Source organism: Macaca thibetana, chromosome 11 (assembly GCF_024542745.1).
Source record: "Macaca thibetana thibetana isolate TM-01 chromosome 11, ASM2454274v1, whole genome shotgun sequence".
Taxonomy (NCBI): Eukaryota; Metazoa; Chordata; class Mammalia; order Primates; family Cercopithecidae; genus Macaca; species Macaca thibetana.
The window spans coordinates 16,498,426-16,524,626 of record NC_065588.1 but is presented as its reverse complement, the minus strand read 5'-3'; the positions used below and the strand labels follow the sequence as shown (position 1 = coordinate 16,524,626).

Below are 26,201 nucleotides of genomic sequence, written 5' to 3'. Positions count from 1 at the left end.
TCAGCTGAAAACTTTTAATGGCTTCCCACTGAGCTGAGAATGAAATCTAAACTCTTCATCATGACCGGCAAGGCTCTCCACAATTTTGTCCCATCTAAATCATTTCTCACCACTCCTCCTCTTCACATTATGCTCCAGAACTAGCTAAAAGTATCTACAGTTCTCCATTTCTATTTGCTTTCACATATCATTGCCTTTGGCCCTTTTTCCCCTCTTCCTGGAATGTGCTTTACCTTCCTGTCCCAGACAACCCTTTGTTCTTCACTGAGATTTCATGCAGACATCAATTCCTCCAGAAAGTTTTTATCGTACAGTCTCATGAAGGTGCACCTCATTCGCTATCCCACAGTGCCCATGCATTCCTCTCTGAGAACAATTTTCACTATTTTCTAATTGTATTTATATGTACTTATTTCTCTTTCAACCCTAAGACTATGAATTCCTTGAAGGCAAAATCCATGTCTTTTTCTTTGGGACCCCCTATTTAGTACATTTTTTAGCATAGAGCAGGTGTAAAATAAATATTTCCTGAATGAATGAAGTAATCTCGTCATACTTATATGTATACATATGGCATATCTAAAACATATAACATACTTACTTAAATAGAATGCAAGTTAATCAGGCCTTATTCGCCTTAGAAACCAAACCATTGAGCAGAGTGTCTGACATAGCAGGTGCCCCAAATATGTTGAATTTTGTTGGCTACAAATGGTTTCCATCAAAATGATTTGGTGCCTAAGTTTATTGGATAATCATGGTAGCCCTTTGCTCTCTTGTCCTATGCCAAACTATTAAGACAGTCTGTGCCTTCTGAGGACCTAGACTGGGCTGAGTGAGCATGATGAGAAGCTTAAAAGTGGTACAAAGCTTGGTCTTTGTTCTCTTAGAATTTTACAATCTAAATATTTGCATTCATGCATATGTAAATTTGCTGTCAGAGTCCATCATATGGATGGAACAGACAGGACCTTACTAGACCTATAAAATGGTTCACCACTCTTCCTGGCCCCCATAGATCCAGAGCCAACATTGTTCCCATTCATAGATACTGTTTTACAATACACAAAGTTTTCTAAAATCCATGTCAAGAGCTGGGAAATGAGTCAGAAAAAGACATCTCACTCTATGAGATAACTTACTCTAATTTCCTCATTAGTGAAAACGACATCATAAAGAATATCTGCCAACAATCTGATATAAAAATGTACATGCATCACGGAAAATAATTGCTGTTCAATTACTACTGAATTATAAAGCCGTCGTCGTACAGGTGCAATAATGCAAGAGCCTTGAAAAGTATGAAAAATTGCTTAGCTCAGGTAATTACATGTGTGTGAATAAAGTCCCCAGAATAAAATGTGCAGAGTTTGAAGAAACAATGAAACCAGAACCAAAGAGCTATTTATAACTATATAATTTTAAATGTTCTGTTTTGTTTTCTTCTGTATACATTTTGAAACACCAGGGATAATTTTTGAACTATGGGGTGCAGGAAGAGAGAAAGATGGAGTAGCTCTTCCTTTGCTTTCCTCTGTGTCCATCTCTCAAACTGGATCCACAGGGAGGGTACTATGAAGATAGAAATCTAGCCATAACCATGGTAATTGCATATTTCAAAATGGTTAAATCTTGCTTATACCCTGTGCATAGTTTACATATAATGAAAAGTAAAATTTATAGGAAGATGATTCTATTACTACTGTGAAAAAGATTTATTTCTTGTAAATTTCCAGGGTCTTTAGAAAGGGAACTTAGACTCAGAGAACTAGAAAGTGTTTTAAATATCATTTAATCCAAAGCCCTTAGTCACTGTGTAAGAAACTGAGGTCCTAAGAAGTTAATTGTGCAAATTTGTGCAGATAGTGGAAGAACTAAGTCTAAAATCATTTCTATAGTATTATGGATTTGATTAGGCATATACTCTATTGGTCCAAGTCAATTTCTAATTTTTAAGATACTCAAACTTCAAAGCTCTAGGACAGATTTTTATCCAATTACAATGTTGAAGAAAAAAATGGGATTAGCCGCCAAGGGGCATGAATTGTATTGCAGGACAAGCTATTAATTAGTTAAGTTAGCTAATTTACCTCTCAGATCTTCAGCTGTATAACAATGTAACATAAAAGACTTGGCCAAAATGCCCTCTTTCAAGTCTAATGTTGTATAAGTTTGAAATTAGGGGAGAATTGGTCTAAAATGATGAACTATAAAAATCAGATATCACCATCCTAACTCTTTATCCACCTCACCAATCCTGCCCTTTCACAGTAAGATGCCTTCTGTAAGGTAGCCAGTTCCTCAAAACATGTCTACTAACTCATATTCTAAGCAAATGATAGGTTGAAAAGTGGGGGCCTTAACATTCATTGACAATTTAATTTCCTCCTCCACATCTTCCCTAAAGGTTTTGCAGTCAAAACTCAAATCTCAGATGAATGACAAAGAATTAGTTTTATCTTGACATTGACTAACACTACGTGATCCATATGCTTATGTTTTACTTATAATGAAAATATAATCTTGCATTAAAATAGTAGCCAAATTCTTTAGTTCACTCCAAGAAATAAAAAAGACACTCAAATAAATGAAATTTGATTTTAAATTTAAATTTAATTTAGTTTAATTCAATAGCTTCTCGGCCTTTGGGCTAAGAACAAGTGTAGAAATTAAAATTAAATTTTGATAAGTATTTTGCAATGAATTTCAAAACAACTAAAACCTGTCCATTTTCCTATTTTAATAAAAACTTTAATTTTTTCTCCAATTCATCACTATTCTACAGTTTATGTTTAGCATTCTATATTCTTTCCTAGGTACTTCACAAAGGAATAGCACAGTGCCCCAATAAATTTTCATGAAATCCAAATGGTATTCAGGAGAGGGTGATTAAATAGTAATGTTCTAAGCTGCTTTTGGCTTGGGAATGTTTAACATTGTTACACAAAATGTCATTGTGTTCTTTCTGCACAGTGGGGGATATGTTTCACCTCCACTCAAAGGAAAAAGTGACTTCCTATGAAAAAAAGAGATGGGGGGAGAGAGAGAGAGAGAGAAAGAGAGACAGAGAGAGAGAGAAAATGAATTTGATTCCCTTCCTTCATCAACTATTGGATATGCCCCAGGTGCCTCGAACTCAAAATGTCAAATGGTAAAGTCCTGTTCCTTTGTCCTGGTCTGTTCCCTTGCGTGAATAGCACCACCGTCCACCAGGACGCCTACGCTAGAAACCTGCACAGCATTTCTGATGCTCTCCCTTCTGTCATTAGGATTCTACCTCGAGGCCGGGCGCGGTGGCTCACGCCTATAATCCCAGTACTCAGGGAGGTCGAGGCGGGCAGATCACGAGGTCAGGAGATCGAGACCATCCTGGCTAACACGGCGAAACCCCGTCTCTACCATAAATACAAAAAAATTAGCCGGGCTTGGTGGCAGGCGCCTGTAGTCCCAGCTACTCCGGAGGCTGAGGCAGGAGAATGGCGTGAACCCGGGAGGCGGAGCTTGCAGTGAGCTGAGATCTGGCCACTGCACTCCAACCTGGGCGACAGAGTGAGACCCCGTCTCAAAAAAAAAAAAAAATTCTACCTCGATTTTTCTATCAAATTCTATCAAATTTTCTGCCAAATCCTGGTACTTCTGTTTCTGTACATTTTGCCTAGATGATGACAGCAGTAGCGTGGTGGTAGTAGTAAAATAAATAGCTAAGAATTATCAAATCTCACTAGTACCTCTTAATTGGCACCCAGACCCAAACAGGCAAAATGGCTTTGCATCAAAGACTTTAGCTCTTTATACCTTGCTTTATTGTAGAAATTCACTCTATGTAGACAGGTCCAGGAATGACTTCGAGAATGAGTTAAAATTCCATCTTATAAAGCTATGTATGATCTGGATTTTCTTGCTCTTCAGTCTCATTTCTCCCCCAACTCCTCCAGGTCCCTGACCCAGGACTTCCAAATCCGCTCCTGCCTTAAATCATAAAAAGCTTTTTTTCCAGGTCCTTAAACAGTAACAAGCTCATTATCACAGAGAGCATACCCTCTGTTAATAACAATCCTAGCCTTATATATCTTCCCCCAGCTGAATTCTATTCCTCCTTTAGATCTCAAGCACAGGTATTATTTCCATGGAAAGGTTTATGTGGACTTTCTCAGGTTGAGATGCAAGCCTTGCTATATGCCTCTGTGACATTTCCTTCTTCCTTCTTCATAGCATATAGCTCACTGGACTGTAGTTCTTGCTAATTGTTGGTACCCCTCACTAGATTGTAAGATCCATAAAACCAAGATAGGTATTTTGTCATCATAGCATTTTGGTGCTTGGCTTCTATTAGGTGCTCAATAAATATTTTTTAGTAGTCAGATACAGTCTACTTGCTGCATAGTAATGCTTTTACTTCATTCATAACATCCTGACAATGTCTAAACCTACACTATTCATTCATTCATTCTTCAGAAAATCAACCAGGCATTCATTCACTCAAAATGTTTTAATACATAGGTAGCAAGTGGATTTTACCCAGTTATTAAGAGTCAAGATCCTGGTAGCCAATTGGGAGGGAAATATAGTAAGCAGTACTTCTTGTAGAACTTTGTCTGAAAGAAAGTAATTTATGTCTGAGTATGTCACACGGCACAGCCATGTAAGCCACTGGACATGCACTGAAGTAACTAGTACATTCCAGGCACTGTGCTAGGCTTATAAAGATAAATATGAATCTGCCCTCTGTTATCAAAAAAACTCATGGTAAGCAAGAAAAGGGGCATTCAAACTAATTAATATAATATATATGTATTAGAAGAGAGAAATAGAAGCAGTGTTTTAAGAGCCCAGAGAGCCTATCTTTGAGAATCAAATAAACATTTACTGAGACATGATATTTATGCTGAAGTTTAAAGAATGAAGAGAAGTTCCCAAAGTGAATGGAAAATGAAAGTGTCCCAAGAACAAGAAATAGCATGTGAAAAAGCAAGACAAGGTGAAAGAACATGGCATAGTCCTGGGACTGTGAGCATGTTATCCAGCTCCATGGCAGAACAGCAAGGGAAGACTCTTATCACAAGGCAGGAACTTGATCATAAAGGGCCTTTTGTGCCAGCAAAGAATTTCTAACTTGATCTCATAGTTTAAAGGGATTATTTACGGACTTTAAGCAAGGGAGCATATTGAACAAGTTTAGATTAAACAAAAAAATCTCTGGAGGTTTAGTGAGGATTAAATAGAAAAGTGTTTCCCAATATCTTGAAAATTGAAATGATTTTAAGTGATATGTGGTTTGGGCATTAGATAATGTAGAATCCTGCTATAAAAAAAGGTGGTTGTTTATGTACTTTCAATTTTTTTATTATATAAAGGAAAAAGCATATGTTGAGTGGAGGTGGTGGCATCAGGCCACTTAAATTTAAGTCCTTGCTCTACTACTTGTAATTGATCTTGAATAAGTTATTCCTATTCTGTGCCTCAGTTTCCATAATGGTAAGATGAGGCTCATAAAAATGGTATCTTCCTCATAAGATAGTTTCAAAGATAAATGAATTCATTCTTAGAACAGCCTGGCCAAAGAAAAATAGTAAATGTTAATAATTATTTTTAAGTAGTATTTTTATCTTTATCGTTACCTTCCATTTATGACAAGTAATTTCATTTATGGTAGTAACTTAAAGTTTCCTTGTTAAGGAGGTGAAAGATCTCTACAAGTAGAACTATAAAACACTGCTAAAAGGCATCACAGATGACAGAAACAAATGAAAAATCATTCTATGCTCATGGTTTGAAAGAATCAATATTGTTAAAATAGCCATACTGCCCAAAGCAATCTACAGATTCAATGCTATTCCTATCAAACTATCAGCATCATTTTTCACAGACATAAAAAAAAAAACAAAACTATTCTAAAATTCACATTGAACCAAAAAAGAGACCAAATATCCAAAGCAATCCTAAGCAAAAAGAACAAAGCTGGAGGCACCACATTACCTGACTTCAAACTATACTATAAGCCTGTAGTAACAAAAACAGCATGGCACTGGTTTTTATATCATGGTATTAGTATAAAAACAGATATATAGACCAATGGAACAGAATAGAGAGCCCAGAAATGAAGCTACACACCTACATTCACCTTTGTTGATGTCCAATGAAGTCAACAAAATTAAGCAATTGGGAAACAACACCCTATTCAACAAATGGTGCTGGGATAACTGGCTGGCCATATGAAGAAGAATGAAACTAGACCCCTATAATTCACTATATTAAAAATTAACTCAAGATGGATTAAAGATTTAAATTTAAGACCTCAAACTATAAGAATCTTGGAAGAAAACCTAGGAAACACTATTCTAGGCATCAGCCTTGGGAAATAATTTATGACTAAGTGCTCAAAAGCAATTGCAACAAAAATAAAAATTGACAATTGGGACCCAATTAAACCAAAGAGCGTCTGCACAGCAAAATAAACTGTAAACAGACAACCTACAGAATAGGAGAAAATATTCTCAAACTACACATCTGACAAAGGTCTATAAGGAACTTAAGCAACAGAACAAGCAGAAAACAAACCACCCCATTAAAGATGGGCCAATATGGCCAGGTAGGCAAAAAGACATGAACAGATACTTCTCGAAAGAAAACATACAAGTAGCCCCCCCCCAAAAAATTAAAAATGCTCATCACTAATCGTCAGACAAATGTAAATCAAAACCACAATGAGATATCTCACACGAGTCAGAATGGCTATTATTAAAACGTCAAAAAAACAACAGATGCTGATGAAGCTGTGGAGAAAAGGTAATGCTTATACACTGCTGGTGGGAATGTAAATTCATTCAGCCATTGTGGAGAGTGGTTTGGAGATTCTTCAAAGAACTTAGAACTACTATTCAATCCAGCAATCCCATTACCGGGCATATATCCAAAAGAAACCAAATCTTTCTACCAAAAAGACACATGCCCTCACATGTTCATCGCAACACTATCCACAATAGCAAAGACATGGAATCAATCTAGGTGCCCATCAATAGTAGAGTGAATAAAGAAAATGTGGTACATATATACCATGGAATACTATGAAAACACGATAAAGAATGAAAGCTTGGGAGGCTGAGGCAGGTGGATCACTTGAGGTCAGGAGTTCGAGACCAGCCTGGCCAACATGGTGAAACCCTGTCTCTACTAAAAATACAAAAATTAGCCAGGCATAGTGGCACATGCCTATAATCCAAGCTACTAGGGAGGCTGAGGCAGGAGAACTACTTGAGCCCAGGAGGCTGAGGTTGCAGTGAGCCGAGATCGCACCACTGCATTCCAGCCCCGGTGACAGAGTAAGACTCCATCTGGGGAGAGAGGGGGGAAGAATGAGAGCATGTCCTTTGCAATAACATGGATATAGCTAGGGGCCATTATCTCAAGCAAATTAACACAGAAACAGAAAACCATATACTGTGTGTTCTCACTTGTAAGTGGGAGCTAAACACTAGGTACTCATGGATATAAAGATAGCAATGATAGAAACTGGGGACTACTGGGGAGTGGGAGGGAGAAGGCAAGTATTGAAAAACTATTGGGTACTAAGCTCACTGCCAGGGTGATGGGCTCATTTGTACCGCAAACCTCAGCATCATGCAATATGGCCAGATAGCAAAGTTGTAGATTGTCCCCTGCATCTAAAATAAAAGTTGAAAATAAAAGTTTCCTTGTTAAATAAAATTACTTGATTTTTCAAAGTAAGCCATTTTAAATAACACTATTAAGAAAATAATAGGAAATAAGTCAAAAAAAAGAAAACAATATAACATATGGCAAAAATCAGGCAAGTCAGAGGGACAAGAAGTAGGCAGCTAGGGCAAACTGATGAAAATGATGTACAAGTGACTAAGCTACGAGAGAGACGGAAGCAATGCCTGAGGCAGCAGTGCAAAGGAGACATGCTACAGGACTCAAACTACAGCAGAGTAGAAGGCAAAGATAAAGGATGGATTTGTAAAATATTAAGAATGTTGAATTGACAGCACTGCCCCTCCCCACCACCACCAAGTATAAAATAGCCTAGCACATGTTAGGGACCCAATAAATATTTTCCTGAAAAAGGTAAATATAATAGGTAAAGAAGTGAAGAAAGAGCCTAGGACATCTCAGTGTTTTTACCTTGAATATGTGGATAAGTGGTGATGCCATGAACCATTAAGAGAAGGAAAAAGAGGAGTAGAATCTGGCAAGAAGAAGATGAGTTAAGCTTGGAACATGATGAGTTTGAATTTTCAATTAGAAAGCTAGATGGAAGTGTGTACCCATCTACCAAAAACTCAAGAAGAGGTCTCAGTTCCACACATCAATATGAAAGCTACCAGTGTTGTATCTAAATCCTTCTTTTTCCTTTATGATCAAATAGAGGAAAAAAAGAAAGAATGAACAGAATGAACAATAGGGATGGTATGAACAGTGTCAATATTTGTGTTCTCCAGAGAAACAACCAATAGAATATGCTTGTACGTATATATCAATGGATTTTAAGGAATTGGCTCATGTGATTGTGGAGGCTTGGCAAGTCCAAAATCTGACGTGAGTGTGATAGCATGGAGATTCAGGGAAGAATGGCAGTTGAGTCCAAAGGCAGTCTGCTAGGAAACCAGGTAGAACCGATGTTGCAAAGGAAGTTCGCAGTCTGCTGGATAACTCCCTCTTGCTGAAAGCGGGGGTATGGTCAGCCTCAGCCTCTTGTTCTATTCCGGCCTTCAATCAATTAGATGAGGTAATCTACTTTACTCAAAGTCCACTCACTTAAATGCAAATTTCATCCAAAAACACACAGAATCATCCAGAATAATATTTGATCAAATACCTGGGGCCTATTGCCCAGCCGAGTTGATACATAAAATTAACCATTATGGTGTCCATGTAATGACTCATTCCCACTTTACTCACTTTATACTGATTTATCTTGCATGTAGAATTCAACAAAATAGCAAGGTTTGTAATGGTCATTGCATAATGTGGAGGGAAAAACAGGAGAAAAATACCCTTCATTCTTAGTTATCCCAAGAAAAAGGAAAAAACACAGTATATTAGAGAAGAATTGAGTATCTTATATATTCTTGGGACTATATGAGTTATTTTCTGCTAGGGGCTTGCATTAGTCCATTTTCACACTGCTACAAAAAACTACCTGAGACCGGGTAATTTATGGAGAAAAGAGATTTAATTGACCCACAGGTCTGCAGGCTTAACAGGAAGCATGAGTGGGAGGCCTCAGGAAACTTACAATCATGGCAGAACGTGAAGGGGAAGCAAGCACATCTTCCCATCACAGAGGAGGAGAGAGAGAGAGAGAGAAGGGGGAAGTGCCACACACTTTTAAAGCATCAGATCTCATAGGAACTCACACACTGTCACAAGAAAGGCACGGCGAAACCACCTCCTTGATCCAATCACCTCCCAGCAGGTCCCTCCCCAAGCACTGGGGATTACAATTCAACATAAAATTTGTTTGGGAACAAAGAGCCAAACCATATCAGGGCTAAAGTAATTCTCTTTCACACTGGACAGAAGCATCAAGGTATAGATATCATACAACTGCCAGAGCCTCTTTATAATGGAAGAGTAGAGGTTTACACAGAGAATGTCTTTTTTTACAAAGCAAAAAGTAAAGCCCAATATGTTATCTTTTCATTTCTGCTTTACACCTTGAACAATGAAGCAAAAGTTTCACTCCAAGTCTTTGATGTGCCATTTTTAACAATTAAATTATAGGGAATCCAATCCTCATGTTCTTGACAATGCTTTCAAACCAGGTACCAAACCTCATAGTCAATGGAATTAAATGAAATCGATAGGCCTAAAAGAATAAATATCTTCAAATGACCTTTGTGTATACCATTTACAGAGAATTATTGAGCTAGAAAAGCTCTTCCCTTAAAAATACTTACTGTTTAGAAGACCTATGAAAAGTTACTCTGAAAATACATACACAAATGGAAAAGCATTGCAGCAACCCACTGTACAAACATTTTAAAAGGCACCACCATTTTCTCAGAACTTATCATCATATTGGAGGTAGCTTACAGAGATTCTTTCTAATCCTGAATATTTAAAAATAGCCTCCTTAGAAGCAGGGTTTGCATTCCTAGTGTGTTCCCTAAACAATCCTCACAAGATCTGATTTACACATGCTCTCGGTCCTCAGAAAAAAACATGGGTGTCATCAATTCATGAAATGAGCATCTGACTCATTTTCTCTATTAAATAAGATGCATTTGCCAACACGTACAAGTGTGGTCAACATTATTACTCCCTCTGTTTCATTTGTGACTTTGTCTTTCCAATGAAGGATTCTAGTGATAAGTATAGTCTTTGCCTTCCAAAAACAATATAGGCTTTCCAATTTTAAAAAATTTCTGAAGTTTATATTGTAATTTTGCTTTATATGTCAAGAAACTGAAACACTTTCTCATACTTTTAGCCAGTGATATTGCTTCGGAAAAATCAGCCTAGGGATATAATCAGGGAATGGGGAAAGCTTTATGCACAAATATTCATTTCAGCACTATTTATAAAGGTTTTTTTTTTCTTTCAACTGTGGGTTCATGGTCAAATGTTTGACAAAGGCTGGCTTATAACTGATCTGAAACAAATATAACTAACCAACGATGGAAGAATAGTTAAGCAAACTATGTCTCCATTAACGCAACCATAAAAAACTATGTTTACAAAGAGTTCATAATGGCATGTTAAAATGCTTTTTAACAGTACCTACAAATGGGGTAGAAAATGTATTGTACAATAATACACAATTATACAATTTAAATATTTTAAATCTACTAATAAAGAAAACGAGCCATGGGGAGAAAACATCCAACAAAATGCTCCAAAAACTTCCATGGTTTTTCTTCTATTTTTAGATATTTTCCAAATTGTATCCAATTTACATTACATACATTACCTCTGTAAAGGAGAAAAATATTACTTTATACCAGAGAGAAGAAGCAGGGACAGAGAACAAGCCTGGGTTGGAGTAGGGGAGGGGGTTGCATAAAACTAAAGTATGCATAAGTCTTACTCAAGGGCCCAAGTTTATTGATAAAGACGATGACATTCAATATTCCCTGCCAAGTATTATTCTCAAGTGGAATTACTACTTGTCCTTTGAGCTCACTCTGAACTTTGTACTGAGAACTAGTAGGGATGTGACAAATAAAAAGGGGGTGGTTTCCCATTGCTTCAACTCTATTCCGCATAATCCAGGCCTTCTAACGTCTGTCTCTTGTGCAAACTGGAATTTGGAAGTGGTTCCATGACATTTCTTTATGGCTCATTGCTTAGAGTAGCTAGAAAATGCAGGAATATAGCAGCAAGTAATAACAAAGGCATTTCCATGTGCAATTCTTGACATTTCATAAGCCCTTTTTTATACCAAGCCTCAGAAATGATCTTCTGAGACAGACTTTACTGTTTGTATTTTGCAGTTAATGTAACAGGCTCATAGACAGGAAGAAATTTGCCTTAAGTGATAAAGGGGCAGGAGTATAACTTAGTTCTCCTAACTCCCACTTAAATGAATATCCTATTTGCGCACTATTATGTCCCTATTGAAGTCAGATTTTTCCCCCTTACAGATAATTAAAATAAACTTTATTTCTGAGTAGGTGGCCCTCTTGGAGGTTTACCAAATATCCCCTCCAAAGAAGGCAAATGCTGTTGCTCTTACTGACTCAAGTGTCCCCAGACCACAGGTTACCACCACCTGGAGCCTGATCTTGAGCCAGTAGACAGAGAGGAGCCAAACAATTCAGATGGGATCATCATCAGGCCGTGGGAAACAGCAGTGCTACTCTGCTTAGGAAGGAGCACTTTGTCAGGCGCTAAAGAAATCAGTCAGTGGCTAGAGAACAGCTTGCCCTTGCATCTAGGGGTAAACAAAAAAGTAAAGTATCATTTAGGCTTCTTTGTAAGCCACAGAAGCCAAATAGGCCTAACTAAATCAAACCAAAATTAATGGGAATCCTTTGAGCCTTCTACAGAAGGAAAAAGTAACCATGCCTCCAGAAGGAAAAAGTAACCATGCTTCCAGAAGAAAAAGAACCATGGAGGTGCTGAGTTCTCCATCAGGGCCTCATGGGCAGTCCCTTTTGGGTACTGCTGATATGATGTGACTGTGTCCCCACCAAAGTCTCATCTTGAATTGTAACTCCCATAATTCCCAAGTATTGTGGGAGGGGCCTGGTGGGAGGTATTTTAATCATGGAGGCAGTTTCCCCCATACTGTTTGCATGGTAGTGAATAAGTCTTACAAGAGCTGATGGTTTTATAAGCGGTTTCCCTTTTTGCTTGGCTGTGATTTTTCTCTCTTGCCTGCTGCCATGTAAGATATGCCTTTTGCCTTCCCTCATGATTGTGAGGCCACCTCAGCCACGTGGAACAGTGAGTCCATTAAACCTCTTTCCTTTATAATTACCCAGTCTTGGATATGTCTTTATTAGCAGCGTGAAAACAGACTAATACACTGCCATCTGAATAACTCAGCTGCCACCATGCCCACTCTTGAGTCATTCTGCTCAGGATTAAAATTCCACAGGAGAAAAGTAAAAGGACTATCTTAGATCGTGTGTTGACCCCCTTGGCCAGAAGAAAAGGGATATCCTGATCAACAGTCCCACCACGATCTCAGGTAATAGATAGAAGTCATTCTCCAAAGGAAGGTGAACACATGTCAGAGTGTTGCCCTGGACAGTCCCAGTTTATAACTGTTTTAGGAGTAACTATAAATAGCATCACTTTTCACCTGCACAAAACTGTTTTGTCCAAGTTTGGATCATAAATTGCATGATCAATTCACACAAAGGAAATTTGGAGCATTGTTACCAAGGTAGCAATGCTGAGCAGAGACAAATAGCTACCATTACTATGAGGCTATTAGGAGGGGTCAAAACAGAGTATTTTGCTCCCAGTCTCTCAGAACCAAAAGATGAGAACCAGAGTCAAAAGTCCCTCTTGGTCTTTAGGTTTTGACTCCAGCATGAAAATAATATTCCTATACTCAAGTGTTGAATTATTACGACTTTGACCCAATAATTCTGGTCCCTTGTCTTTGTATGTCCTTGCAGCTAAACCACTAAATGTTAAGGTGTTCTCCTTCACTGCTGCTTTTTTAGCTTAATTGGCCCTCCTGCTTTCCAAAATACAATGCTAACACTCATTCACCCAGTTGGAGGGTCAGGGTGATACCAGATCCAATATTCCCCAAAGCCTGCGTAGGCTGGTTGCTGTATCCCTGACTACTGATTAATAATAAAGGAGTCAAATAGCACCTTTTGATTCTGATTTCCTCTGAGAGGCTGTTCTACAAGCATGGGGTCAACTTAAAGGAAGCGGGGTTTTGTTTAATATTTTCTCCTTTCATTAGTGCACTTAAATTACTTTCTTGTAAACTCTGCTTGTTACCTAAATGTACTAGCACTTTTGTTACCTAATTAAGTTTCTTATCAGAATTCCAACCAAAAATAACAAGAAATGTAATAATGATAAGATATCGTGCTCCCTCAAAACAGATTTCCTTTTGTGCTTTATCTCTTGGTACTGTTCTGGCTTGTTTAATTAAAGTATCAGAAATTATTAGACTCAAATTATTTCTTGATCTAGTGCTCAAATTCTCCTGAAAAACTGCTTCTTCTGCCTCAATATTTAAACCTTTATCAGTATGAGGCAGATGAGTTTCCACATGTTTGCAACTGGATTCATGTAATTCAATATAATTTTGGAGGACGATCCTAATTTAGCGGCTAAGTAATTAAGCAAACAAATCAGATTTGGCTACACTGAGCTACCGTGAACGTTTAAATACTCATGTCTCCTCTCCTGTGCTCTTGGATCATCAAAATGAAAAACGTTCATGTGCAAAAAACAAACCTTATGAAATTCTAGCGTGGAGATGTGAAATTCAAAGCAACCTTCTTACTTATTTTTTCATCGGAGGGATAGGGCTCAAAATATCACGAAGTTCAAATCACTAATATAAGTTGTGTTCAAGGAGGGTAGTCATGTCTGTTACAGACTTTATCATAACTGATGAGAAAGTACGCTTACATCACAGCATTGAGAAGGAGAAAACTGTAAGACATATTGGCGATTTCTGTTCCTCATACTCTGTGAAAAAAATTCAGGTTGGAATCTGCTTGCTTCTGGTGGAGCTGTGTGAGAGGTTCACGTTCTTTGAAGTCGTCTGCAACATGATCCCCTTTTGCATGATCAAGCTTGGCTATCACAATTGCCAGGCAGCCATCTTAAACTTGTGTTTTATTGGAACTTCAGTACTTACCCCTGTGTTTGTTGGATGGCTCACTGATGTCTATTTAGGAAGAAACAAACTGGTGTATATTTGCTTGTTTCTACATTTTCTAGGTGAGTGTCCTCTGCTGACTGGAATGTTTTGTGACTTAATTGAGTAGATTTTTGTTAGAATTTTTAGTTTATATTATTTTCACTCTGCTCGTAGCACAAAATGTGATAAATGAAGTAAGAATGTGGTTTCAATGTATTTCATTCTCTGTACCATTTGAAGAATGCTAGTAAGTGTGTGTGTGTGTGTGTGTGTGTGTGTGTTAGAGAATGCTTTGATGCCTATATCATTGCACTTATATTTTACAGTAATTACTCCTTTACATATATATCCTACTCCTTAGAATGCCCTCCCTTCCCAAAACCTTTTTACCTCAAGTCCAAATTCATGACAAATTCCCTCAGAAATGTGAAATTTATTTGCTTCACAACCAAGATGAAATGTGCTAAAAAAAGGTTTTTGAAGTTCATGTAAAATAATTGAGAAATGTTTTTATCCAAAGGTGGTCTTTTAATTAGTCATATACTAATTAAGATTGCATATGATGGTATGATTTCTATATTATTAATTATGATTATATGCTTTAAAAATGAGTAAATTAGACACCACAGTGTGCGTCTTTACATATATATTAATATGTATCTGCAAAGGTTTGGGATCGATTGCGAGAAATGCTGGGAAAATATCAAGTTAGTTTAATAAGGAATAGAGAGCAATTTGAAGAACAGACTAGAATTTTAGACTGAAAAGTTCAAGTTATTCTTCTTAAACAACAAGAAGTCTCTGAAAATATCATGAAAACAACATTTGAGAAATGCTATTCTGCAATACAGGATGGTCAACCACAGTGAGAGATTAAATAGACAGAGATCAGAACATCTCAGGATGATGGTTTAAGCAATAAAGTGCCAATTCAGGAGAGATCAAGTGAAAAGCTATAAAAACTTGGCAACTAAATAAAGGTACAAATGTGATGGGGGTCAAAAATTAGCTCCAAGTTTCTGATCTGAGCAACTTGGGAATATAGCATGCTGTTCACCAATAATGAGAGGTGCAGCCGAAATGAGTGTTGGTAGGAGGACAGATGAGAAAGAGATGGATAGATATCAGGTACTCAACATATCACACAATCTCAGGCAGGTGGTAAATTACCATTCAGAGAATCCATTGGAGTGTAAGTCAAACCTGGAAAGTCCGCAGCTGAAGTTCTGTGGAATAAAAACTAAGGCACTGCATGACAAATAATCACTCAACATTCAACAAATATTTCTTATTGACTACTCTGTACCAGACATTATTCCAGGTCTGGAAATGCAACAGAGAAGAAAGTCATGTGTTCCTGCTAAAGTTGACTTTTTGGTGCAGGGAGAGAGAAAATAAATGAGGAAATAGATGTGATGTCATGTGGCAATGAGTTAGGATGAAAAATAAAGCTGGGTATGGGGACAGGATGGAATGAGTAGTGATGAGGCTGCCACTTGGTACCAAGAAAAAGTTTTCTGATAAGAAGACATTTAAGCAAATCCAAGACTAATTTACTCTGCGTACCTTGGTAACAGGCCACACCAGTAGCATTTGCTGACTTCTTGTTTAACATGGTAATTTCTATCAGTCTAGATTCTGAGGTTAGTCATCAGACAGGATGGAAATCCCAAGTTTGGAATTTGGCAAACAAAAGACTTAAGTCAACTCTACATCCATTCATTTTTTTACGAAAAGTTATTTCTTTGTTGCCCTCTGCTTACAGCTGCCATCAAATTCCAACCAGTCACTAAATATTAGAGGTTATATAAAAACAGTCTCTCCTGTCTGAACTGCTACAACCCTGGCTGAAAAAAATGCAGCTTTCTTCTTTCTGACCATTCCAATGGCCTACTTACTCGGCTGCCAGTTGTCAATCAGTCTCCAGTTCATACTCCATTCTACCAACAACACTGACTTCCTGAACAAATAAATCTCTCTATTGGCTCTATTATCTAAAAAATCAAATCCAAATTTATTAATTTAGCATACAAGAACCTTACCAAGTTCACCTCTCTAGATTTCTCATTCAACATGCAACCCCAACCTTGCTAATTTCTCCTGGCCTCCTTCCCTAGTTTTCTAATCTTATACATGCTCTTCTCTCTTCCTGAAATTGTCACCTTCCCTTATCTTTCCATCCCTTATCCATGATTGGAAAATTCCTGCTATTGTTTCAAGAACCAAATAGCGTTGTTGCTAGCTTCTCTGTGTTCAACCACACCCATATAATACTTATACGATTGCATCCATCACTTTATAACATAATAGTCCACCTGCATGGCTGACTTCTCTGATGGACTCAGCAGTTCCTGGAGAGAAGAGCCAGTGGACCCCCACCACCTAGCAGGGGGTATGACACATCATGGTGCTTCTACAGAGCTACTAAATGCGGGCATACTGATGATGAGATACACAATTGCACACATCACAGAGGAGACTTTTCTTCATATATGTCATAGATTTGTCTTTTTGCTGCCCCATTTTACAACAGATAGAGATAAAGTTTTGATTTAATACAATCAGCCTATTATGACATTTTCTCAAAAGACAGAAGGAAAGTGCCTTTCTAAATTACACAAATATACCATTCAAACTAAAAGTGCCTTGTTCCTAAGTAAATAGTTGCTGCATGAAATAGTTGCCCTGTCCATCCTCTTTGGACATCCCTTTGTCTAGCCAGACCTCACATCACACCTACAGAAGAGAAGACTGAGTGAGTGGTAGAAAGAGAGAAGTTAGTTTCATATCCGGCTAACCTTAAAAGGGAACATTTCAAACTCAATAATTTAAAGGGCTCACCTCACGATAAATGAATCTGTTGCCAAATAGCTCTTCAGTGCATATATTCTTTACATTGTGAAAGCCTCTGTAGGGGAGATGGAAGCATTAGACCAAATTTTTATCTATAAAGAATTTATAATCTAATTGAGAAAACAAACCACATGAAATAACTCTATAAAAATTTATACCAAATAACACTAATGCCAAATTGATAAAATGAAGAGCAAAACGAAGACGGAGGAGTCATTTTTCACTAATCGAATCATCAAAAAAATTAATGATGCTAACTACCATGAATGAAGGTCTTCTCATACAATGATGGTAGGAGATTAACTTGTTGCATTGTTAAAGAACATTTGCCAGTGGTATTAAGAAGCAATAAAAATAGGAATGCCTTTGACTGAGAACTTAGGCTAATAAAGATGTGCACAAAAATTATGTGTCAGAGTATTTTATGGTATTCATTTAAAATAACTGAAAAGGTCTTTTAAAATACATTATGATTAGAATATCACATCATCACTAGAAATCATGTTGGAAAAGTATAAAGGTATTTTAAAAATTGTTCATATTATTTGGTTACATTAAAAAATCAACAGTGTAATCTCAATTTATTTAAGTAAAATATATTTATATATATTTAAGTAAAATATTTTTAAGTAAAATATAAATATTTATAAAATATTTTATTTTATAAAAGTAAAGATGATCTCTGAGTCATGAGATTATGGGCCTTTTGTATTATTCTGAGTGCTTTCCTCTATTTTTCAAATTTTCTGAAATAAGAACGTATTACTTTTGTAATCTGATGGGGGGGAAATGCTATTTCCAAAAAAAAAAAAGTATTTGACTACTTGATGGTAGGAGGTCCAAGAAGAGGGAGATTACAACTGGGTTACTTTATAACATTAGGCAAGCCACTTAACCTCACTGAACCTGTTTCTTTAAAAAAATAAATAACAAAATCTATCCACTCACATCACAAAGTTTTTTCAAGATGAAATATATAGTTCATGAGCATCCTTTGTAAAATATAAAGAGCTTAGCAAAAGCATGGAATTGTACCATAATTTTTATTAGACAAGGAAAGACATCAAATGTGGTCCCCGCAAGGTGGAAGAGAGAAGGATACTCAACCTTATTTTGTCACTTTATGTCCCCTCTCCTTCCAGCTCACACTCCTCTGTCCCCAGCCTTCTCACCCCTGTATGTGGCAAAGAAGGCTCCATCCAGCTGTGTGAGAAATAAGATAAATAAGAAAGACATTACAAGGAGAAAGAGAAGTAGGAAAGAAAAAAAAAAGACTGTGTTCTCTTTAACGATAATAATGTTCTTCTTAAAAGCTTTTATGTAATAGGCTTCCGAGATGTCTGAGATCATGGTGTTTTCTGTCACTCGATTGATTAGGAACAAATAACCTTTATTAACAGTGGTTTTCTCTGGGGGTGGGAATACTAACAGCTTCATTTTGTACACAATGCTTTTCTGAGTTATTTTAATTTTGGCAAAATAAACACGATTTGCTTATACATTCTGGGAGAAAATACAGTTCAAGCTTGAGGAAGAAAAATAACCTAAAACTCTGGATTAGTTAAGACACATATTGAAGGAAATTCTTACAATTAGAAAACATCAGGCTATCCCTGAAATTGCAATGACTAGCATAAACGTTTGGATAAGACAATCACAAAATGATGCCACTGTCAGAGGAAAAACCCTGTTTATTATGTGATTTGGTGATCCAATGGTTCTATGCGACATTTATTCTTTTTTTTCTCCACTTACAGGCACTGCTTTGTTATCTGTGGTGGCTTTTCCCTTGGAAGATTTCTATCTGGGCACTTACCATGCAGTTAACAACATACCAAAAACAGAGCAGCACAGGCTGTTTTACGTAGCACTGTTGACCATTTGCCTTGGCATTGGAGGCATAAGAGCCATCGTCTGTCCACTGGGTGCTTTTGGCCTTCAGGAGTATGGATCACAAAAAACAATGTCTTTTTTTAACTGGTAAGTAGCACTGGCTAGGAGACAAAAGAGGCTTATGACCGTCCTCACTGTTTACTTTCTGATTCCATTTGGGTAGTAGTTGTTCAGTCTTTGTGATGAATTGGGCTAAGTGACGATGGAATGAATCTGTGATGATGATTCAGTCAGTAATCACAGGAGCTTCTAAATCTCATGCAGACCAGTACAGCTTACCAGCACCTTCCCAACACACACGGATACATTTATCCTCCAGGTAAAAAGATTTGAAGTGCCTTGTCCTGCAGAATAGAAGGTGGCTTTGGAACCAAAGAGACCTGGGTGGAAGTCTGGACTCTGCTTAACACAAGCTGACTGACCTTGACCTAGTCATGTATTCTCTACTTCAGTTTATTCATTTCTGAAGGGGGATAATACCTCTTCTCCAGTTTTATTAGAGGTAACACCATGTGTACTGCTGGCAAAGAACTTGGCACATAGTAAGTGATCAAAAAAAGGTAGCTGTTAGCATGTCTGTATTGTAGTAGACTAATTTGGGAGAAATTATAAATTTCTAGGCCAATGCAGAGAGAAGATGCACAGAGGAAAGAAGTATTTAACAATTTGTTAAAACATCACCCAGCATCTCTGTTTCTCACCCAGTTCGCTCCCAACACCTAAAAGAGTTTATATTCCATGAAAATCAAACAGCCTTCCTGTGAATCTTTGCCTCTCCCAATGAGTTCTTATGGAGTTCGTCAGTTTTTGTGTTTTTTAAGGAAACAATTTATATTACCAAATACAAATTCAAGAAAAAAAATTAATATGTGGATCTTAAGGGAGGGTAGTTGAGCATTTAGTATAAAACTTCTTTGTTGTTGTTGTTATCTATCAGTGGATGTCAAACAGATGTGAGCTACACTGTCCATTTTCAGAGTAAATAGTGTCTATATGTATATGTATAGGCATCTGTAGCTCTCCGAGGCCGTTCTTCTTTTCTCTTTCTTTTTCTTTCTCTTGCTCCCCTTTTTTCTTTCTCTAATGATATTAATATTATAAAGCACTCAGCCCTATTTTGGATTAAGTCCTAATGTCAGAGAACAATGCAGTCTTACCAAAGGTAGAAGGGACTCTTTACTTCCTTGCAGCAAATTCTGCCTCCTTGACCTGCCCAAAGGAGAAAGAAAAATCCTTCTTTTTTATTCTATTCGGAGGTTTTAATCCTTAATTAGCAACATCATTTTGATTAAATAAGACTCTGGAGGATTAAGACTGGAGAGCAATCAGTTGTTCTGAAAGATAGCTCTGGAGAATTTATTGTACTGTGGTCTTAGTCATTCAGAGTTGTGTTTAATCAAAGTGACATTTCTCAGTGTTGATTACAAAGGAGACATTATATGAATGAAATATTTCCTTTGGGAAACAGAGGGGACTCCCACTGGGTCCGTGCTTTAGGGCTTCAGGAAGGGGGATGGGGAATGGGGAGAAAATGAATTTCTGCAGCTGTAAGGAACCAGGCCAAATTGAGGATGAGCACATTTAGATTTTTAAAAATTATTTTCCAATTTCACTAAATAGCCCAGTATTTTAAAAATTTAAAGTTAAAGCATCCAGAAATGTGTATAAAGAATCAGGGTGTTATTCTTTAATGTGATAAAAGAACTGGATGATAAGCTCCTTGAAGGCTGAATCTGGTTGTTTTACCTTTTTTTATTTTTCCAGTTTAAATACTAAACTACAGGCCAACTTTTATGAATGTTCACTTACCTTACTGTAGTTTATAGCAACGAATGCTGATTCCATTCCTGTACACAGTGCAGGGGCTGGTGACAAGATGGACAGAGACTCCACTGGGCAACCAGACAGCTGGCAGAATCCTGGCTCTATCACTTAGGAGTTTTGTGGTCTTTGGCAAGTTCCTTAATTCCTCAGAGCCCCAGGCTCCTCATCCACCAAGTGGGAATATCTTGGAAAGCTATTGTATCACTTATACATAAAGTATCCTAGCATATTATAGGTATTCAAATTATGATCACTATTGTTATGATTATTGCTAAATCATGGATAAGCCATCAGCTGAAACCATTGTCTAAATGCTAGGAAAGAGGGGACCCATTTAGGGAGGTCATCTTGGAAAGGAGCAGTTTATTAATGCATAATCTATGTCTTCCAGTCAATGCCTCTAGATATTAGCCTGGTAAATATAATGAATTTCAGCCGTGCCTTTAGAAAACAACATACCCCTTGAATCTGTAACTACTTGAAGGCTGCATTCAGTTCTATTTGCAGCACAGATGTCAGATGTTCATAGTTACAGGACCTTTAATGAGATGTGTCATTGCTTCTGTACCACCTAAAGCTTCCCAGTGAGCATGTTAAGTAGCATAGACTGGAAGTCTCAGGCACTGAAAACACCACTTCCGAGTAAAGCTGCCAAATATAGGTGAGAAAACCACTCCTAGCCAACATTACCATCTGGTACTGGATCTTCCTCAACTAATGCACCTCACTGCAAAAATAAAGCTAAACTCCCTGAAATCAAGAGACATAATAATCTGCCAACATCCTTGTGCCATTATCCAGATCAGAACCTGGCTTTCCACATATTCCAAAAGCTGAGATGGCCAATTAAGAATAGCCAGACTGGAGATCACCTAGGTAAATACACCTGTGCAGATTCTTTTCTGGAAGCAAAAAGAAGGAGAATAATGAAGTCTGTTCCTGGCCACAATTTTAAATTCTACCACAATTAACCTCAAATCTTGCTTCTGCATTTCTCTACTTTCTTCACCTGATAATTTGCATCCTATCTGCATATCACAGTCTGTTGCTAAGGGGTTACTAGGGTGAATTATATACATGATTAAAAGCCCAAGTAGAATATTGGTAAAGTTCTTGAAAAAAGTCTGGAGACTGACTTATTTCACCCCAGAAATGTTGACTATCTGGTACTCAAATTGACTCTACGTGGTATCTGTCTCAAACTGAAATATTCTGATTTTAACACTTCCTCAAATTAAATATATTTTATCTTAGAGAAGCACTAGAGGTAAAAATATATGATCCCACAGCATTTTTCCAGAATCTATTTTAATATTCACAAGAACACTGAGAACAATGATTGTTAATCCTAGGTGCACATTAAAGCCACCTGAGGATTCTTTTTTAAAAAGTACAAATGCCTGGGTCCTGCCACCAAAGATTCTGACTACATTGGTTAGAGGCAGGACCCAGGGACCAGGATTTTTTTTAAGCTGCCCAAGTAGAGTTGAGAACCACTGTTCTAACGCAGTGTTGCTGATTTTAATTATCACTTGAGAGCCTTGTTGAAAATGTTTCCCAGGTCCCACCTCGAACCTCCTAGATCAGAATTTCCTGGGAGGACAGGTGGGAAATGCATATTTTAAACAAGTACTGTCTTACTCTATTCAGGCTGCAATAACAAATCAGCATAGATTGGCTGGCTTATAAACAATAGAAATTTATTTTTCACAGCTCTGGAGGCCAGAATTCTGAGATCAGCGTTCTGATGAGTGTTCCCTTCCTGGCTGGAAGACTGCTGGCTTCTTACTGTGTCTTCACATAGTGGAAACGGCAAAGGAGCTCTAGGAGGTCTCTTTTACAAGGGAACTAATCCCATTCAGAAAGTCACCACCTCTATGATCAAAAGCCCCACCTCCCAAATACACCGCTCCCTAATACCACTGTTACAGGAGGTATATAACACCTAATACCAAGTTATGATTTCAACATGAAATTTGAGGGGACACAAATATTCCTACCATATCAAGTACTTCAGGTGATTCAGAATATCAATCAAAGTTTGAGAACAATTCCAGAGCCATAAGGAAAGTCTAGTGATGCCTTTGAAAAGAAATGAAACTAACCATTGATTGAACCCACTACTGTGTTTCAGACTGCTTTGGAACTTTTTGACAATTTTATAGCAATTATCATCACATTTAGAAATCTACCTGATTGAGAAATTCAACATAATTCTGAAAAGAGAGAGGAAAAAATATAAATCTACCTATATTCTTCAATCGTAAAATCATAATTTATAAGGTACATTTCAGCGAACAAAATCAAAGCAGTTCATGAAATAATCTTATTAATACTCAAAATGTCCTTTGAGTTACATGCTGAGGAGTAGTAGCTTGTAAATAGCTTTGAAAAAATCACAGACCTTCCCAAATTCTATTTGCACTGGCTCTAGCCAAGTTTAACAAATGCTACCCTCTCACCCTAATAACAACAAGCACTTCCTTCTTTTCCTTTGTGATCTGAGCTCACTGCAACCTCCATCTCCCGGGTTCAAGCAATTCTCCTGCCTCAGCTTCCCAAGTAGCTGGGATTACAGGCGCATACCACCACGCCCGGCTAGTTTTTTGTATTTTAGTAGAGATGGGGTTTCACCATGTTGCCCAGGCTGTTCTCGAATCCCTGAGCTTAGGCAATCCGCCCGCCTTGGCCTCCACAGTGCCGGGATTACAGGCGTGAGCCACTGCGCCGGGCGCATGTTCTCTTTTAAGCTTGAAAGATACATGAGTCAGGACAATTGTTAAAATTAGGGTGTTGGCCAGGCACACACCTGAATCCCTAGGCTCTGGGAGGCCTAGGAAGGAGGATCACTCAAGGCCAGGGGTTTGAGACAAGCCTGAGTAACCCCATCTCTACCAAAAAAAATTTTTTTTAAATTAGCCAGACATGGCGGGGTGAGCCTGTAGTTGCATGTGCTTGAGAGACTGAGACTCAGAAAGTGAGGAGCTTAAGCTCAGGAGGCTGAGATTACAGTGAGCTATGAACACCCTGCACCAGTCCAGCCTGGGTGACAGAGTGAGACCCTATCTCAAAAAAATAAAAATAAAAAGACGGGGAGTGGGTGGGGGTTGTTGGCAAAAGAATGAGGGAATGGGAAAGGAGGGAAAGGGAATGAAACAGGTTAAAGAGTAAGAGAAGTAGGAAGAGCTTGGGAGAGAGAGTAAAGCAGTCCCCCAAATTTTTAAATTAAAAACTCAACTTCTTCAATCCTAATGTCTAGTTACCCAAATCAATATTTTATTGTCTTTAATAGCTCTGCTGGAAAAAAATATGTATTCACAGATAAAAAGGAACTCTAAAGTTTCTGTTTTTCCTCTTCTTTCTCCAAATATTTGGCTACCAGAGTATTCTTTGAAGTACCTCAGTGGCCAATGGCTATGCTAAAAGAAGCAATGATTGACAACAGCCATCCACCATGAAATCGGTGCCCAAGTATTTTATTTCACTGACTCCTCTAAACAGTTCAGTTTTATCCCATTGAAGAGTCACAAATCCCCTGGAAAATTATCTGAATATTGATCAATGTAGAATAAAATACTTTCTCTGGAATATTTAAATGGTCCACTAATGCTATGAAGACCTGAAACTTACAGAAAATTTGCCTCCCTTCTTTGATACTGCCTCAGGTTAGGAAAGACCATTTTGAATAATTTCTCTTCAAATCACCAAAAGTAAACATGAAGCACATCAAAACTGGCCAGTCTAAGAAATGACAAAATATTTGAGTAATTTAAATGTATTACTAAATTAATTAAGTGAATGTTTAAAATAATCTCGTAAGGATTGCTGAGTTTTGCAGCCACGATTTCTCTCATTTGTATTCAATACCATACAATCATGAAGACAAAAAAATTACCACTTATATATACTCCCAATTATTTGCAGTTCCCAGTCTGTATTTAAAAGTAGACTAAAGAAACATATTTTTACTGCTGCTTTCAATTTTCCTTAATCACTGGTATTTGTTTTGCTTTAGTGCTTTGCTCTCTGACTTTTTGTGTGAGAGGTGCTTTATAAATTCAATTTGCTAGTGAGCTATGAGATGAAAGGAGTCTTAATGGTAAGTTTGAAGACTGTGGGTTTTTATTTCTTTTTTTTTTTTTTTGTAGATGATACATATACAATTTCACCCTTAATTATCTGTAGCTTGTCCTGTCCATGGATCAACAAAGATATATATAAAACATGCCTGTACTAGGTAATTCTTTCAGAAAATTACACAATCAAATACGTTGGGTGACATTTGTTAAAATACATTTAGTACTTCATGTAAAATCTCTTCCTAGACATAAATATTCAGCACTATAATTTTTTGGTTTCTAACTACTTTTCACAAGATTTAAGTCTTGGAATAATTGTAATTTTCCTTGACCCTCTTTAGAGCAATGCAGTTTACATCACCGTGTGGTACACTGAAGAGTCACACAGTGTTCTCTTAGATTTTCTCAACAATGCTTAACATTTTAAAAAGAGTTTCCTAAAGACTGAAAGCACTGTAACAGTACTTTTGGCTCCAGATTCTCTGTGTTGCTACAGCCACAAGTCAAGTGTACGGCTTGCAGCAGCATGAAAGGATAACCTGTGGCTGAGCCTAGGGACTCCATCCAGTTGTCCTAGAAAATTATAACTTTTTGTACCTCACCTACCTTGTGATAAATACATTTCCATTAGTGGATCACAGTAAATCAGTTTGCTCAATGTGGTCATGTTTGATGTTCTATTACTTTTCTAGGCCAATTATTGAGAGGTTTTAGTTTTTTTTTTTTTTAAATATTGTGTTTGTTTGATTAATTGATTTTTATGAGATGCTGTATTATTAATCTGTTATTTAATCTCCATTTATTTTCAACCTAGTACTGTGCTAGGTCTCATGGAGATAAAGAAATGAAGAATAAAATCTTACCATCAGGGAGCTTCACAATCTATATATGAAAAGCAAAACTGACAAAAATGAAATAATTGAATAATGAGTATTTGCTTTAGAAGTTCAGAAAAGAAGCTGGGTGTAGTGGCTCCTGTTTCTAGTCCAGCACTTTGGGAGGCCAAGGCAAGTGGATTGCTTGAGCTCAGGAGTTCAAGACCAGCCTGGGCAAAATGGCAAAACCCCATCTCTACAAGAAATACAAAAAAATTAGCTAGGCATGGCGGTGTGCACCTGTGGTCCCATATACTTGGGAGGCTGAGGCAATAGGATCACTTGAGCCCAAGAGATCAAGGCTGCAGTGAGTCAAGGTCATGCTACTGCACTCCAGCTTGGTCAACAGAGTGAGATAATGTCTCAAAA

The 26,201-nt window shown here is 37.5% G+C and overlaps 1 protein-coding gene across 1 annotated transcript in view; it reads left to right on the top strand.

Annotated features, from left to right (window-relative positions):
* The first annotated feature begins 13,844 nt into the window (after window positions 1-13,844).
* The window catches only part of SLC15A5 (solute carrier family 15 member 5), a 91,572-nt gene continuing 79,215 nt past the window's right edge, over window positions 13,845-26,201 (top strand). Inside the window, exons 1-2 of the mRNA XM_050749514.1 lie at window positions 13,845-14,388; window positions 18,919-19,141. Of these exons, the coding sequence (XP_050605471.1) occupies window positions 14,028-14,388; window positions 18,919-19,141 (584 nt within the window). The 5' untranslated portion in view covers window positions 13,845-14,027. The remainder of the gene's footprint in view (window positions 14,389-18,918; window positions 19,142-26,201) is intronic.